At 38.4% G+C, this 18274-nt stretch overlaps 1 protein-coding gene across 2 annotated transcripts in view; it reads left to right on the top strand.

Annotated features, from left to right (window-relative positions):
- Positions 1–18274, top strand: part of UBE2H (ubiquitin conjugating enzyme E2 H) — a 102605-nt gene that overhangs the window by 74319 nt on the left and 10012 nt on the right. The window contains exons 4-5 of one of the 2 annotated variants that reach the window (XM_082399258.1): positions 3121–3160; positions 4476–4528. The exons of the other annotated variant lie outside the window; for it this stretch is intronic. Coding sequence (XP_082255384.1) covers positions 3121–3160; positions 4476–4528 — 93 coding nt within the window. The remainder of the gene's footprint in view (positions 1–3120; positions 3161–4475; positions 4529–18274) is intronic. 2 annotated transcript variants of the gene reach the window in all.

The following is an 18274-nucleotide window of genomic DNA, read 5'->3' as shown; positions in this document are numbered from 1 at the left end:
TCATTCTTTTTTTTTTTAAATTTTTTGTTGAAGTATAGTTGATTTACAATGTTGTGTTAATTTCTGCTCTACAGCAAAGTGATTCAGTTATACGTATATACATTCTTTTTTTATATTCTTTTCCATTATGGTTTATCATAGGATATTGACTATAGTTCCCTGTGCTATACAGTAGGACCTTGTTGTTTATCCATCCTATATATAATAGCTTACATCTGCTCACCCCAACCTCCCACTCCATCCCTCCCCCGACCCCCTCGGCAGCCACCAGTTTGTTCTCTACATCCATGATTCTGTTTCTGCTTCGTAGATGGGTTCATTTGTGTCGTATTTTAGATTCCACATGTAAGTGATATCATATGGTATTTGTCTTTCTTTCTGACTTACTTCACTTAGTATGATAATCTCTAGTTGCATCCACGTTGCTGCAAATGGCATTATTTTGTTCTTTTTTTATGGCTGAGTAGTATTCTATTGTATATATGTACTACATCTTTTTATCCATTCATCTGTCGGTGGACATTTAGGTTGTTGCCATGTCTTGACTATTGTGAATAGTGCTGTTGTGAACATAGGGGTGCATGTATCTTTTTGAATTATAGTTTTGTCTGGGTATATACCCAGGAGTGGGATTGCCGGATCATATGGTGATTCTATTTTTAGTTTTCTGAAGCTTCATTCCTTCTAACCCATTTCCATTGCTGCGATCCTACTTCTGGTATAGGGGTGGGGGTGGTTTAAAAAGGATAACGGAGAAAATATCCCCACCACTAAGAACTAAGCACTGTTGATATTTGTACATATTTGTTTCCAGTTTTTTATCTATGTGCACACTTTTTAAAATACCAGGGCAAATAATATACAAGCACATATATCTTTTTAGTATGTGTGCTGCCGAAGCAAGAGCTAGCTCTTTTTTAAAGGAATGTAGTTTTACAGATAAATTCATCTTTAATCACCATTCCTCATTCTGTTACCTATTCCCACCATGACCTTGGCCCTGCACCCTCACTAAAATAATTACTCTTATAAATTTGGTATATGTTGGTCCAATACAGTTTTCTGTGCTTGTTACCATAGAGAATATGTAGTGTTGCTTTGTTTTAGTTTATGTAAATGGTATCATGCTGTAAATATATCATCCTGCAACTTTTTTGTTTCCCCTCAGCTTTGGCTCTATCCTAATTGATACATACTGACCTAGTTCACTACCTTGGCTGTATAGGACTCCCAGTATAAGGATGTACTACAGGCTCTCCCATCCCTTGTTGATGGGGTTGAACTTGGTTCTTGGCTTTTATAAACACTGCTGCAACAGATATCCTCGTTGCCCTCTTGGACACATGTATTAGTGTTTTTCTGAGGTTCGATAGAATTTTTATTCTGCTTTTTCTTCTCTTAACATTAAGGCATGAACATTTCCATTGACTTAGTATAATCGCCTCATAAACACATACCTTGTGCATCTAGACTTTGAAACACCTTGAATGAAAAATGAATATGAAATAGTAATTGGACACAAATCTTTTTGCGTCAGAGTAATTTAAACATTGCATGGGCTCTCTTGATAGTAGTAGATAAAACATTAAGCTATTTCAACACAAAAGATTAAAAAACAAAAATTGGAAGCATGATTAGTACTTGGAGTGGCTAGAGCACGTGAGGATTGGAATGCCTAGGATTTCATATAGTCTCATCCCCGTTTTCTAAGTCTAGAGAAGTTTCTTAGCTTTTTGGAGATGACCTCTGTCACACCTCATCCTTGAGGATCTTCCTTTGATGCCACTTGTCTGCATCTTTCCTGACATCTTCCTCTCCTCATACATGCTTCCCCTGTCACCTCTTTGCACACTGCAGTTATTTCTTTGTGTGTCTTGTCCCATTGCTCCAGTGACCTCCTCGATAATAGAGTACTGTCTTTATTTGGTTTTGTTCCCTAAATAAGCACAGTGCCTGACACATAGATGTTGACCAAATATATTTTGAATGAATGAAAGAGAACATGTGAGGTGGGAGTGGGGTGAGGGAGGGTGGGATTGGGACGTGGTGATAGCCACTTAATAAGGAACTTCAATTTATTGAAAGGAGGGTACGGAATAAGGAAGTCTAAAAAGGAAGTAAGGGGACTTCCCTGGCTTTCAAGTGGTTAAGACTCCGTGCTGCCATTGCGGGGGCACGGGTTCAGTCCCTAGTCAGGGAACTAAGATCCCGCATGCCGTGTGGCACGGCCAAAAAAATAAATAAATAAAATTAAATTTAAAAAAGGAAGTAAGGCGATAAGGATGACAAAATGAGAGCTTTGACAGTGGATCTCTGCTTTAGAATACTGTCATTTGCTTGTATACAAACTGATTAAGTCACTGGTTTTGAGTTAGAAAATAATTTCTTTTTGGAATTTAAATATCAATATATTTGTTTAAAAGTCTATACACACTTGTTTTTCTAGGAATAAATCAAAAAATTTGAATCCCTGACAGATATAGCCATCTTACAGAATTTTTTTAAACACCTTGCCTAATTTCTTGGTTGCCCCAATTTTAATCAAAACTGGGTTTCCTGGAATGAGTAGACTAAAGTTAAAGGAAATATTTTGGTCACTGTTCTTATGAAATCCTTTGCGGTATGGAAGCGGTACTCCTTTAGCATTTCAGCAGCTTCATTCATGTTCCGCACACGGTGTAGCACAATGATACCAGTAACTGAGCTTCGGAAGGAGAAGTTCAAATGCAGAACCTCCACATTTAGTGATTGAACAATAAAACTTTGGGGAGGAAAGTCAGAGTAGCTTTCTTAACTTTTATCATGGCACTAGTTATAAACCATTTAGTACTATAAATTTTCTTGGCAAGTACCGTCATAGCTCAGAAAATAATTTCTTGTAATGATTATTTTGTATTAGAAGCTGCATTGCTCTCAAAGTTTGCTCATTTGATTAGTAGAACTCTGATGTATTTTAAGTAATTGACACAGTCAAGAGAATATAGTCTTACCAGTAACCAAAGATCTAAGATTGAAAGTAATGAGTTATCCTAATACTGAAATTGTTTCCAGTACTGAAATACTTTAAAACTAATTGTTCTCTGGATACTTTTTGCTGCTAATTAACATCTCTTTTTACAGGATTCATGAATAAAATTTTCCATCCCAACATTGATGAAGCGTAAGTAACTGTTTAAAAATGTTTAAATCTTAGCAGCAACTGCTCTTGGTTAGAGTTCATCTCTCTGTTATAAAAAAGCCTCAATTATCTTTTTGGACTTTAACAACAGATAGGACTGTAAGAATGGTCACTTCCATTATAGAATCCAGGAATACGATATTCTAACTTAGTTCAGGGTCCACTATTGGACTGCTTGGTTTTTTCCACTGTCATGAATGGGTCCTTCATTTTCCTTGATATCCAGCTAACATTTGTGATATTCCATATCTCTGTTCTCTTTGTATAGACCCTGTCCCAAGATCTGTCTTCAGTGTACATATTATATTATTTTCAGCACTTAAAGTATTTCTCAGTCCTTGAGAGTAAAGCAAACAGTTAATGAATCTTAATTATCCCTTTCTTTCCTTCTCATATTTTATTAGTGATATTTTAAAATGTGATATCAGTGCCTCCTATTTTATACTTCCAGTGCTATTTAGAATACTATTTGTCCTGCAGTTTTTCCTTGTCATGGCACTAAATTTTGATATTACACATACGCACACACGTGCATACATATGAAGTATTCTGAACTTTGAGAGGTTGTATGTATATATATACGTCATGCCCCATTGTCCTTTAATACTTTCATGTATCAGTCGTCTTAACAAGGATGTTCTCTTATGTAACTGCAGTATAGTTGTCAGATTTAGGAATTGAATATTAATGCAGTACTTTTTCATCTACTGCCATATTCTGGTAATGGACTTTTTAGCACTTTTTTTTTTTTTTCATTCATTAAAGGATCCAGTCCAGTATCATCTATTGCATTTAGTTGTCATGTTTCTTTAAACTACTTCAATCTGAAACCATTCCTCAGCTTTTTATAAAACTGACATTTTTAAGGAATAAAGACCAGTTATTTCATACTGTCCCTCAATTTGGGTTTGTCTGATTTTTCCTTATCATTAGGTTCAGAGTATGCTCTTAAGGCCAGAAAACCAAAAAGTGAGATTGTGTCCTCCTCAGGGTATCCTCTTTGGAGGCACACAGGTTTGTCTGCCCTGATAACCAGTGTTAATTCTCATCACGTGGTTAAGGTGTTGTCTGGTTTCTCCATTGTGTAGTTACTGGTTTTCCCTTTCAGTCTGTCAGTAGACACTTCAGACTTTGTGTATATTCTGCTCCTCATCATGTTTTCCCCAATTGGGATTCTCTGGGGTTTTTTTTTAATGATCTATTAAAAATATTTTTTCTGATGATTAAACTAGTTGCCAGATACATGCAACTAACTTTCTAATTTTTTTAAAAATGCCATTCTTTCCATCTGTTTCAGGTCAGGAACTGTGTGTCTAGATGTAATTAATCAAACTTGGACAGCTCTCTATGGTGAGTTTGACCATGGAATATTTTTTAGAGATGTTGAGACACTGCCTAAAAAAATGTTGTTTGGATTTTCTTCTCTGGTTTAAAATGTTTTGTTGGGAATGGGAAGGGATTTTGAAAGCCGGGTGGGAAAGTTTAATCAGTGAAAAAAACGTTTTCTCATGAGTACAGACTTTGGTTTAGCAGTGGAAGTTTGAAATAATCTTGTAAGATTCTGAAATTAATGTATAGTGATACACATATGCAGACACACAAATACATATGCAGACATTTTATATATGTGTTATTCTGAAGCACATTGTATATATGTTTATCTGTAATGCCTTTTAGTTTTGGAAAAACTCTTAGGAATGTCCCTTTGAAATGAGATAATGTATTAAGAGGTTTGGGGGATCATCATCTGTTTCAAAGGTGAAAACTTTGTTATGAAGCAAAGAATAATTTAGCCTTACCTTCAGTGCTGAAATTGACATATGATCTCTTACAGTGAATCAGCACATAAATTGAGATCACAGAGAGAGAGAAGCCGTATCAGGCCTTATAACTTGGTTGGGGAGCTAAAAGTATTTTAAAATATATTTAAAGTTTATTAAGGATACAACAAATCAGTCTGTTCTCCCCACATGTCCAAGTTCTCAGGCTTCACAGACTCTCCCTCTTCTCATGCCCCCACCCTTGTGAAGCTTCCCGATGCTCCAGCTGGAAGTAATCTCTGGACATGCCTAAATTTTATAGCTCTTTTTTTGTGGGTTGCTTTTACTTTCTACCTTGTGTTTGTTGTCTGTGCCTACATTTTCTGTGCTACTGGATTATTTCCTGCCCTAAGGGCTGTCAGGGTGCTGGTCTGATTTGTGTTTAAGTCCTGGCACTCCTAGCACCTCGCACCAATGTGTTTGTAAGAATGAGTGGTACAGACAACAAACACTTGCTGAGAGGTGCAGAGAGGGAAAGATCACTTCAGGCTGGGGTTAACTAGAGACGGCCTCCCCTTGTTGGAGAGTTGTGAGACCTTTTAGCGGTCTTAAGGTACATAAGACCCCTTATTCCAGCCACCATCTGCAAGTCACCTTGTTTGTACTAGGATGGTGATAAGAATCACAGAGGTTGGTCACCAGCAGCACACAGTTAATCCTTTTTTTTTTTCTTCCTCCTCCTAATTCTTTCAAGAGTTATTTCCTCTGCCTGGAGTTACCCTCCCTGATCTTTGTGTAGCTGGCACCTTCTTTTATCATCTCAAACATGCTTCCTTAGAGAAGCCTCCTTTCCTGGCCACTTGGTCTGAAGTAACGCCCCTCCATAGCACAGAACCCTCTTTTAAAAACCTTAAAATTTATTTATTGTTTATCTTGTCCTGTCAGATTGTAAGCTCCACAAGAGCAGGAACTTTGTCTCATGTGCATGCGCGCGCACGCGCATGTGTGCGTATACATATGTACAAGTGCCTAAAGCAGTAGCCCATGTACAATGAGGGTTCAAATATTTGTTGAATTAATAAGTGAATTAATTATGCCCAGTACTGTTTAACATGAGAGTTTTAGGGAAACGGCAGCTTATAAAGAGATGAGGCAACAAGAAAGAACATATACACTGAGGTTGGTTAAAGGGATTCCTTTTAAGATGATTTTTTGGTAAAAATGTCTTGTGGCAGGTTGCCTGGAATATCTGATGTAATGATGTATTTTCTTAAACTGCATTCACATTTTAGAAATGTACATAACTAAATGCTGCAAGCTGGTTCCAGTGACAGTAAAGTAAATTGGACTTTAGTTTAACTAATTCTTTTACTACTGACCACAAGAGCTTTGTGGAAGAGGTTTGCTGATTCTCAAGTACCTCACATCTCAGAACAGATTTTTTAAATAACAGTTTTATTGAATTATAATTCACATACATAAAATACACCCATTTAAAGAGTAATTTGATGATAGTTTTTAGTATATTCACAGTTACTTACAACCATTCCCACATTTTTATCATAGAATATTTTTATCACCTCAAAAGGAAACCCTGTACCCTTTAGCTATCATCCCCTCATCTCCCAGCCCCATCCCCCAGCCCTAGGCAATAACTAACCTTCTTGTTGTTTGTATAGATTTGCCTATTCTGGACATTTCTTGTAAATGGAATAATACAATATGTGGTGTTTTGTAACTAACTTTTTTACTTCATATAATGTTTTCAAGATTCGTCTATGTTGTAGCATGTATCAGTACTTCATTCCTTTTTATGGCCAAATAATACTCTACTGTACAGATATCATTTTTATTTGTCAGATGATAGACATTTAGGTTGTTTATACCTTTTAGCTATTATGAATAATGCCTCTATAAATATTTGTGCACAAGTTTCTCTGTGGACATATGTTTTCATTTCTCTTGGGTATGTACCTAGGGGTAGAATTGCTCCGAGATACGGTGACTTTGTTTAACCATTTGAGGAACTATTTTCCTAGGTGGTACCATGTTAACATTCCTGCCAGCAGGTGTATGAGGTTCAGAATAGACTTTCAAGCAACAGGCCTACGTGACTAAGGTTTCATCACATCTATAAAATGTTAGAATATGTTCTTGTATTACCTTGCAAAGCATTTAGTAAGTAACAAGAATTAAACCACATGGATCAAAGTGAATTTTGATTTCTGTATTACATGTGTACAAGTTACCATTAAGTGTTCCATAATACAACAACATGAACACACTAACAGGTAAGTGTAGGAAAGCAGGAAGAAAATATTTTTATAGTATAGTCAAAATTGTACTCAGCATGGGAAGATTGTTTTGACATTTTTCTCAAGTCCAAACTATTCCTCAAGAAAATTCAACATTATTTTCCTGGAAAGATTTAGGAGCAGGTAAATACAATTTATATGAAAGTACTGGTAGAAAGGGTTCGTTTAGATAACCTTGAAGTTTCTTTTAGACTTCTCTGATCTTGAGATCTAAACTGAATTTTTATTACAAGCTGCTAAACCCTCCGGCATTGAAGGTTAGTTTCATAATTGGTGAATTTTGAATCACTCGATTTCCTGCTGTGATTCTTGAATTTTATTTCAAAGGACAAAAACAAATCTAATTTAATACAAAACAACTAATAGGAGAAAGTTGACAAGTTAACACAGATATTCAACTGAAAAGCAAAAGGCTTAGCTTGGTAGCCAAAACTTGTTTCAACTCTACTATATAATATGGTAAGGAGCAGGGAGTTACTTGTGAAATTTCCTGAAATTAACTTTGCCCCAGGGCATGCATGTACTGTGCAATAGATATACATATTTTTATTATAACAGCAATTCCCAGATGAAATTTCAGATTTATACTCATCATAACCTGATAATAAACAATGTTTATGTTTATTCCTCCACCATCCCTCACCAACTCCACAAAAGAAAATTGATTTCTGGCAGCCCATTTGACTCCTTGCCTCTTCTGTTCTCCTCCTGTTTTCCTTTGCCAAGTGTACATGCAGTTTGTTCATTCAGAAGCTCAAAATTGGTATAATTGTAGTTTAATCACCCAGTAATTTTAAATTTTATATTTAACCTTGAAAGAGAGCATATTATAGTGGGTTATATGGTTAATTTTGTAAAGAGGCTTGTCATCAATATGAAGGTATCTATTGAGTTTGAAGTTACTGTTGTTACTCTTTGTGACATTAAAAGGAAAGTAACAGATGCCATCACAAAATTGATTCATTTTGGCTTCCTGTATGATGGCATCTTTTTTTTTTTTTTTACATCCCTTCGTGCTCTTCCAGAGAAGAATGATAAAAGCTCTGGAAAACTTAAAATTCAGCCAAGGGGATCTGGATTTCAATTTCAAAAACAACTGTAATTTTAAAGACTGATGAAAGGAAAGTTCATTAAGCCATAGGTAGCTTGTTTTCTGTTTTCCTTTTTACCCAAATATATTTTATCCATAGTTGTGTTTTCACCCCACACTCCTGGAAGCTCAGGTACCTTCACTGCAGTACAGCTTCAGTTTCCCTCCCGCTGTTCTGGCCATGCATACTTGACCCTCGCAAATTGTGTTTCTCTCTCCGACTTCCATTTTACTCATTTCTCGACTGACTTGGTAAATTACTTATTTGTGGATTAAGTTCTGGACAAGTAATGTAGAAGAAAATTTTCATATAAAATTGGGCAGTTTATAATTGTATTCTCACCTTTAGGGTTGCTAGCCAATGGACTGGATAGTCCTCTTATTTTGATGGTGAGAAAAATCAACATTTGGGAAATTATTTCCCCTAGAGTCATTTGGGGGGGTCAGTAACAGACAAATGAGTTTGACTACAACAAAAGGAATGCTTCAGGAACTTTGGGATTAGAATTAGGAGAAACAGTGCTTCTTTTACTAGGCATTTAGAAAAATTTTAAATAATAAACTTACTTAATAGTACTATGCTGTAACCTAATGATTTTAAGCTGCTAAATGAATTTAAGCCTTTCCATGTTGGAAATACATTGTTATTACATACCTCTTTTCAGTCAGGTAGCCTGTGAATCTTTCCAAATAATTCAAATTTTGGCTGAGGGTAACTGTATCTTAAAATAATGCTTTATGCTGCGTGAGTGTTTACTAGCTATGTTTCTAGACATTTTAGTATAGTTGCAGAGATAAGAGATACATTTATCTATCTGCATGGATGATTGAGTGGCCAGCAACCACTGTTTGAACAGGCTTGAGAAATCAGTATTGATCCATCCATGTTGGAATCACAAACATCATCCTGCTTTTGGAATAGCTGGATGTCATTATGAGTCTCCTAGACAGACCCAGGTAGAGCAGTTTCTTTCTAGTACTATGGAGAAGGGTCAGCTGTAGTAGATAAAGAAGAAATATGCTGAGTTTTGGATTTGATGGTTTCCACAGTGCTAGCTCCATGATCCACCTCCTTTGTCTGCTTGTAGATATTTAGATTTGGTGTTGGCATGTGGCCCAAGAGTTTAATTAGCTATACATAGAAAAATGGGGCTTTCTTGGGTTGAACAACTTAGCAGAAATTCATTAAAAACACCACGTTCACATTCACTGACAGTCAGCATTAGAACCATGGAGTGGTCCAGGCTTTGTGGATCGTGGGATATGAGCCAGGCTATGGTCCTGAAAGACAGCCACAGCCATGTTCTTCTTTCTTTGGGGCTGTAGCTTCAGGGCTCCATTGTGGTTTTATGGATTTGTTTTCTTTTCATTTGCTTGTGATCACTGTGTCTAAGTAAAGTCTTTCCCCATGCATGGTCACTTATCTTATAATTGCATGAAGTTATCTTGTTCTTTTCTGACATTAAAGACAAACTAAATTATTGCCTAGTAATTTAAAACTTTAATAATGAGTTTTAGTATGACTGTAAGAATACCCAACTAGCTAATTATACATTAACTGCCCTCATTTCTAGAAGGGTAACAACAAATCCTACTACCGTGTTTTAGCTTGCAATCTTTTAAGGTAAGCAGGGTCATACCAGGTTTAAACCAGGATGAATTGACCTCTAAAGAACACATAAGTAAGGTGGGAAGTGTTTTGAGATTGACATGGCAACAAGGGAAATGTTTTTTGATGAACAAAAGTCTGTTTTCTTCATTCTGATCTATGTAGTAGCATTCATTTCCTTCTGCAGATCTCTACAGTTTAAATACATTGTGGAGAGGGAGTTGCAATTAGGCAGTGGATGGAAGATGATTTTCTAAGACGGTGGAATGCTTTAAAACATTCCGTGTTATAAAACTGCCCACCTCTGGTTGGTGACCTGGTGATCTGGCACTTAGCAGGATATATCTGGTATTCCACCAACTTTTAATTAGTACCCTATGTCTTTGACATTGCTCTTCACATGTAACAGGAATGCCTGTTTTTAGCTTGGAATACTTAAAAAAGTGTAATGGTACTGTAGTGAGATTAAGTGTATCTCTCAGGAATATTGCAAAAATTCTTCAAGTGTTTGCTGATTCTTATTAATTCCTGCTGATTGCTCTCGATCTTTTTTAAGAGGTGTGAGGAGAGAAGAGTTTTGTTTTTTGTATGCATGACCCTCTTCATGAGACTTTATTCTATCTTTAAAAGATCCACATGGACTAACACGAGATCACGTGTACATCTAATGAGTTTCACACCCTTTGTGTGTATATATATATATATATATATATATATATTTTTTTTTTTTTTTTTTATTGGCTGTGTTGGGTCTTCGTTTCTGTGCGAGGGCTTTCTCTAGTGGTGGCAAGCGGGGGCCACTCTTCATCGCGGTGCGCAGGCCTCTCACTGTCGTGGCCTCTCCTGTTGCGGAGCACAGGCTCCAGACGCGCAGGCTCAGTAGCTGTGGCTCACGGGCTTAGTTGCTCCGCGGCATGTGGGATCTTCCCAGACCGGGGCACGAACCCATGTCCCCTGCATTGGCAGGTGGATTCCTAACCACTTGCGCCACCAGGGAAGCCCACCCTTTGTATATTTTATCCACACAGAAGACCCTCTCAGTTAAGTGATTGGATACATTCTTGAATATATCGTCTGGGATACTGGTTTGCTGTATGTATTATTCCATTAAAGCATGTTAGCATTCAGTGGCCAGCTGGTTCTGTGTCACAGCACCACACAAGTCTTTGTGGTGGTCTGCTTCAGCTTGCCACATGTGTGCCCTCAAACAGCTAGTAAGAGAATATTTAATCTCAAGGCCATTTCTTTTTTCAAATCTACCTGCCTATCTGAAGGCATTCCTCTTAATTGGCTTTATTGAGGTTTTCCTCTAGGGGATGTCTGTCACCTTTTAGGGCCCACTGCTTACTCAGTCTTTCATACATAACAACTGCTTGATATATTATATGCAATGCTGATCCTCCAGCTGAAGAGAGGTATAGGTTTCTGGCTCCTCCTCCTTTTAAGGGGTAGAATTTCACTGTTTTTAGTATTCACAGACTACAAGCAGAAGAAAATTAAAGTAAAAGACTCAAATTCATCATTAATAGTGCAACTTCTTAAGAGCTGACAAGAGTAGAAAAGTAAAGATGTATTAATTAACCCAAAATTCTTAAATAACCTGAAGAAATCTGGAAATTTTATTTGTCCTGTTTCAGTCTTATAAACTTTGACCACATATATGTCAGTGTGTTTTTATACATATAGTTAGATACCCCCCCCCAAAAAAAGCAAAAAAAAACCTTGAGCAAATGAAATGGAATTTTATGATTGTTTTTATTTTGAACATATAACTATAAATTCATGGCTTGCTTAGCAATATGATGAATTAATTACAGTTCCTTATAAGATGAGCAAAGTCAATCAGTGGGATTTTGAAAGGTCAGCTGATGATTTTTTCTAGCAAATCAAGGGTAACATGGGTTTGGGTTTTTTAAATTATTTTATTTATTTATTTTTGGCTGAGTTGGGTCTTGGTTGCTGCGCGCGGGCTTTCTGTAGTTGTGGTGAGCAGGGGCTACTCTTTGTTGCGATGTGCAGGCTTCTCATTGCGGTGGCTTCTCTTGTTGTGGAGCACGGGCTCTAGGTACGCAGGCTTCAGTAGTTGCGGCACGTGGGCTCAGTAGTTGTGGCTCACGGGCTCTAGAGCACAGGCTCAGTAGTTGTGGCACACAAGCTTAGTTGCTCCACGGCATGTGGGATCTTCCCGGACCAGGGATCGAACCCATGTCCCCTGCATTGGCAGGCGGATTCTCAACCACTGCGCCACCAGGGAAGCCCCGGATAACATGGTTTTAATTCCCAGGTGATCTCAACTTATTTAGCCATCAGCTTCAACTATAATGGCCAAAAGCCATGGAAAGAGGAGGTCGCAGAGTCATTGGTTCTGGTTCACTAGAATCTACTTCTTGTGGGTTTTTACCCATCTTTTTACCTCTCTAATTGTGAGCAGGACTTTTCCTTTCTTCCTGTCCTTTTAGCCCTGCTCCCTATTGAATTACAAAACAGTTAAATACCTTAAGGAGTCATGGCTAACTCAGTGATTCTGAGCTTTGGAAGCCAGGAGTCCTCCAGGAGGGAGAAGGTCAGTAAAATGTAAGTTTGTTTGGATAGCATGCTTCTGGAGTACGAAGTTTTGTAGGAAAACAAAAGGAACTTGCTCTTGATGGGAAATGACCTGAGTGATTGTTTTAAGGAAGTGTTCTCTGATTCCAAAGGTAAGAGTTTGGAGCCTGGAAGGCCATCCAGAGATGGTTGTCCTAAGCCAGGTCTAGAAAGATACATTGGGCTTGATGTAGTTACATGCCAGCGGAAACAGAAGAGGAACTAGAGGTATTTCACTAGGATTAATAGTGAGTCTGGGAAATTGACTGAGTACATGGAATAAAGGAGGAGGGCCTAACCAAGGTCCTTCCGGAGGTTTGGAGCCGTCAATCTAGGTTTTAGGAGAAAGGAATAGGTTTTCAGGGAAATAATTTTAGGCATGTTTAAGACCAGAAATGTAAAGGACCAATTAGAAGGATTTGCTAGTTATCAGCATAGACTTATTTCTTTAAAATTGTGAGATGATGAGCTTCCTGGAGTAAGAGTATAAAATACACTCTTTGTATTAATACAAAGACCACAGAATTCACATTGCTGAGCAAGCGGCTGATGTCTTTCCAAACAAGTTTTTCTGTATGTTTTTTGTTTGTTTGGCTTTAAAAAGAAGGAACCCAGGGCCTCGGACGTCTGGGGAACAAGGAATAGGGTGAGGAAAGGGGGAAGGATAGGTGGCATTGGAGAAGGGAGGAGGGCTCTGATGGCTGGTGGTACCTGGCCATGACTGTGCTGTACCATGGTGGTGTTTTCTGAGTTGCAGCATTTGGGGTGTTAAATCTGAAAAACAAACAAAGATTATGCAAGTTCAAGTCTCTGAGAGGACTGCCTGCTTGGTAATTGTGGTTCCTGATGGGGCTGACCAAGTCAAGCTTTGGCATCCACAAGGTTTTAATCTGAAGATAGCAGTATGCTTTACAAAGGTTTCCATTTTAATGTTCAAAGGAAATAGAGGAAGAAGAAATAACTTATACGGACACTGGTTCATAAACAGCCAAGAATAAAACATGAGATATGTGATTCATCCCCTCCTGAGTGTCTTCTCTTTTAAGCCATGTACCCATCTTTTTGTGAGTCACCTGGAGTAGAGGTGGCTTTACTTTAAAAATTGGTGCGGGGCGTCCCTGGTGGTGCAACGGTTGAGAATCCACCTGCCAATGCAGGGGACACGGGTTCGATCCCTGGTCCGGGAAGATCCCACATGCCATGGAGCAGCTAAGCCCGTGCGCCACAACTACTGAGCCTGCGTTCCAGAGCCCGCAAGCCACAACTGCTGAGCCCGAGTGCCGCAACTACTGAAGCCCACGTGCCTAGAGCCCACGCTCCACAACGAGAGAAGCCACCGCAATGAGAAGCCCGCACGCTGCAACAAAGAGTAGCCCCCACTCGCCACAACTAGAGAAAGCCCACGCACAGCGATGAAGACCCAACACAGACAAAAAAAAAAAGAAGAATTGGTGCATTTTTGTGTGGGTGACTCATTTTAATTATTAATATGTATTCCTTGAGGGATACAGGTAGCTGAAATTTCTTCTGAGAAGATGGCATATTTGTATTAATATCTAAGTCTAGTCCTTTGATGTAGTTTGAAGCCTATTTTATAGTCATTTTTAGAAATGTGTATTTCTTCTTGTAAGGAACTGCAGTATTCTCTTTTTGCAGATGAAGAAATTGAGATGCAGAGAGGAAGAGACCTGCTCTCCTACCTATAGTTTGGAATACCTCCACCTGGGGGGAGTGATGGTGACAGCAGTGTGCAGAAAAAGGACAGTGAAAGGGTCAGGGAGGGCTACTAAATTAGAGCCTCTTCAGCAGCTTAGCTGCCAAGACCTACACATTTTCTTGAGCTAGAGAACCCACAAGCACATAGCTCTTCCCATTTGGTCTCTGGGGATAGGAGTGTGTAGGGTAGGTAGTGCATTTCTGCACACATATCACACACATGCAGATGCTAACCAATCCTAAATCAGAATCCCTGGGGTAGGTGTGAGGCCTCAGCATGCATATTTTGAAAAAACCCTGCAGGTAAGTTTAATGGACGAACAACCAGGACCTAAACTTGCCCAAGAACCATTGCTGTAGACTGAGTGGGGTAAATGCTGCTTTTGATGAGAGAGAAGTATAATTTGAGTGTTTTTAAAAATTAAATATGGATATAAATCATTAGTTTATGTGCCTAAGCTGAACTATGAGTGTTGTAATATTGTTAACATTAATACTGTAAGATCAGGTTGAAGAATCAGTCCTAATGGACTGCATTTTGGTAAGTGCTGATTTAGTCCAAGGCAAAAGTAAGAGCTGTTTGCTCATTGTAAACCATACTTCTCAGGGATCTTGGACTTTCTTTAAAAATTAAGGCATCCAGTAATGGGGGCAGCTGACTGTAATCTCTAGATTGTGCGATCCATGTCTGGTTCTCTCCCTTTCAAAAAGTGGAAGGTCAGTGTTTTTTAAAAGACTTTGGAACTGATAGATGTTTTATATTATTAACAATTCTAGGGGGAAAAAATTTTATTATGGATTTTTCTGAAGATGAGTATCTTTATTTCATTCTTGGTTTATGTCTCTTCTGCTAGAATATTTATCTTGAAAGAAGATTTTGTGCACATTTGCATGTTTGAGAGATGTTTCTTTGGGGAGGACCCTCTCAATGGTAGTCATTCTGTTAGCCGCTTTCAGGAGTACTTTACTGCTTTAAAATGGCCATGGCAACAACATCCTGGCCTTCAAAAGCTGTCATCTTCACCCAAAACTGGGCTGCGTACTTTTCCTTTTCTGCTCTTCTGTTTTAGAGGTGTGACTCAGCACATATGTAAAATGGATCAAAAGTATGTTGATGTAGGAAGACAGTAGACACAGGAAGGAAAAACCAATAATTGAGGGGTTTTTTTTTAAATTGAGGGTTCTTTTATTTGTTTGGAACAAATACATAGGCAAAGCCACTTATTGGTAGCTTGAAAAACTTAAAAGTAGTGGTGAGGGGTATAAAATCTTTTCCTGGAACACATGAAACACCTAGTTATGAGACATGTTGTCTGCAATATTTCTCAAGTCCTGAAGTGCTTCTGAACTTAAAGTAAAACCTGCACTTTATTTTTTTTTTCAAGTTTTTTGTTGTTTGATAGGAACATTCAGCTGTTAATCTTTTGGGGGCAGCACCTATAATGCTGATGTGGCAGGAGAGGCCAGGCCCCCAGTTTACTATGTGTGAATATCTGTGCATGGCCATGGGCTACTTCCTGTGGTTGGGCTACTTGAAGCACACTGCCTCTGAAATACCTGACAGTTCAGCCAAGAAACTCCTGAACATTCTCTGCTTAGAGACCATCCTGTTGGCCTTGAACATGTGAGAAAGAAAAACTTTGGGGAGGAGGGTGGCCATCTCTGAGGGTATACAGTTTTGATGCAGAGATGTGGGGAGCTTTTGCCATCATGGTTGAGACAGTGTTCCTTTTATCCACTAACAGAAGCAGCGTAGTGCATAAGCCCAGGTTTGAAACCCAGCCCCTTGGACAAGTTACCTAACCTCTCTGTGCCTCATTTTCCCCATATGCAAAATGGAGATAGTAATGGTACCTACGTTATTGGCTGTAGTGAAATTAAGAGTTTATACGTAAAGTGTTTACAGGGCCTGGCTTGTAGTAAGGGCTGTGTAAGTGTAAACTCTTGCTGCCATTACTATTACTGTTACTAATATTAGTGTTACTATAACTCTTCTCTGCTCTGGGATCATGTTCAATTTGTAAAACTTGGGGTTCACACCCCTTGTTTTTTCTTCTTAATTTGCTTACCTTTTAGCATTTTCTACCATTGCCTTGATAACCCACCCACTTAAGGATAAAGAGAGGAAAATTTTTTTCAGACTTTCCATGTTTTATTAAATGTTTCAAACATATGCAAAAGTAGAAAGGACACATTTATATGCAAATGCTATTTTTAAAGGTAAAAAAAGTAAAGTGTCATTTGAAGTGTGAAAAGTAGAAATTACAAGACTTCTGCTTTGACATAACTTTTTTAAAAATTTTATTTACTTTTAATTTTTTTTTTTATTATTTTCCTTTTTTTTTTTTTTTTTTTTTTGGCTGTGTCAGGTCTTAGTTGCGGCACACGGGATCTTCATTGAGGCCTGTGAGATCCTTCGTTACAGTGCATGGTCTCTTCGTTGTGGTGCTTGAGCTTCTCTCTAGTTGTGGCCTGCGGGTTTTCTCTCTCTAGTTGTGGTGTGTGGGCTCCAGAGCGCATGGGCTCTATAGTTTGCAGCACATGGGCTCTCTCGTTGAGGCATGCAAGCTCGATAGTTGCAGTGCACGGGCTTAGTTGCCCCACGGCATGTGGGATCTTAGTTCCCTGACCAGGGATTGAATCTGTGTCCCCTGCATTAGAAGGCAGATTCTTTACCACTGGACTACCAGGGAAGTCTGACATAACTTTTAAAATACTCTTATGTATAACTTTTAAAATATTTTTATGCATCATACGGTGTACATCATTGTAATTCTAGAGAATATAATATTTTACAGACTTTCTCTATTCAGCATTAGAACATAAGCATTTTTCTCTGTCCCTTAGCCTTTACAAATAGTTTCAATGATTTTGTACCATGCATAGTTATTGGTTTGTTAAATATGCTGCTTCCTTTAAAATATATATATGTAAAACAGCAGTGAAAATCCTGCCACAGATGGTTGGGGTTATGTTGGAAGATCATTTTTGTTTTGCTTTTTTGATTAAGGATCTCTGCATTTGTTTCCTGGTACGTGGGAATTTTAAATTAATGTGGTTCTTTGGAAAGTTAGCCTTATCGGTAATACCAAGTCCCTAACTTGGGGTTGAAGGTAAACCTGCTCTGTGTCAGTATCTGGTGCATGAGAGTAGGACTGTGCTGGCTGTCATGAAGTACAGCCAGCACAGTCCATATATCACTCTGTAGACCTGAGTGGTCCAATATGGGATCTACTAGTCACATGTAGTTATTTAAATTTAAATTAATTAGAATTAAAGATGAAAGATTCCGTCCTCACAGTCAAACCAGCTATATTTCACATGCTCAGTAGCCACATGTAGCCACATGGCTACCATATTGGTAGCAGATACAGATCATTATCATCATTGCAGAAAGTTCTATTGAATAGTGCAGCTCTAGGTTTTTTTTGACTGCTCAGTTTTTTAACCTTATAGTGACAAGGATGATCTGCTTTTCATAGGATTTCTAGAGCAGAGGTCAGCAAACGTTGGCTGCCTGATTTTGTATATAGTTTTATTGGAACACAGCCACACCCATTTGTTTATCTATTATCTATGGCTGCTTTTGTGCTAGTGGCAGGGCTGAGTGTTGAGTAGCTGTGACAGGCCAAATGTGGCCCACCAAGCCTAAATTAGTATTTACTCTGGCCCTTTACGAAAAAGTTTGCTGACCCCTTTTATCTAGACCAGGGTTTCTCAACCTCAGCAGTATTGACATTTTGGTCCCAGATAATTATTTGTTGTGAAGGGCTATCCTGTGCATTGTATTCTAGGATGTTTAGCAGCATCCCTGGCCTCTGTCCACTAGATGCTAGTGGCCCCCCTACACCTTGCCCCACCCGGTTGTGACAACCAAAAATTTCTCTACACATTGCCAAGTGGCCGCTGGGGAGCAACATCACCCCTGGCTGAGAATCATTAATCTAAAGTGACATGGCTTGACAAACATTCACTTACAACACTGCATGAGAGTGCTCACTCTAAAACAAAATCCATTAAAAA

The sequence above is a fragment of the Balaenoptera borealis genome (assembly GCF_965194805.1).
Source record: "Balaenoptera borealis genome assembly, chromosome: 7".
Taxonomy (NCBI): domain Eukaryota; kingdom Metazoa; phylum Chordata; class Mammalia; order Artiodactyla; family Balaenopteridae; genus Balaenoptera; species Balaenoptera borealis.
Note: the sequence above shows the minus strand (reverse complement) of the source record. Positions and strands in the feature narration are given on the sequence as shown.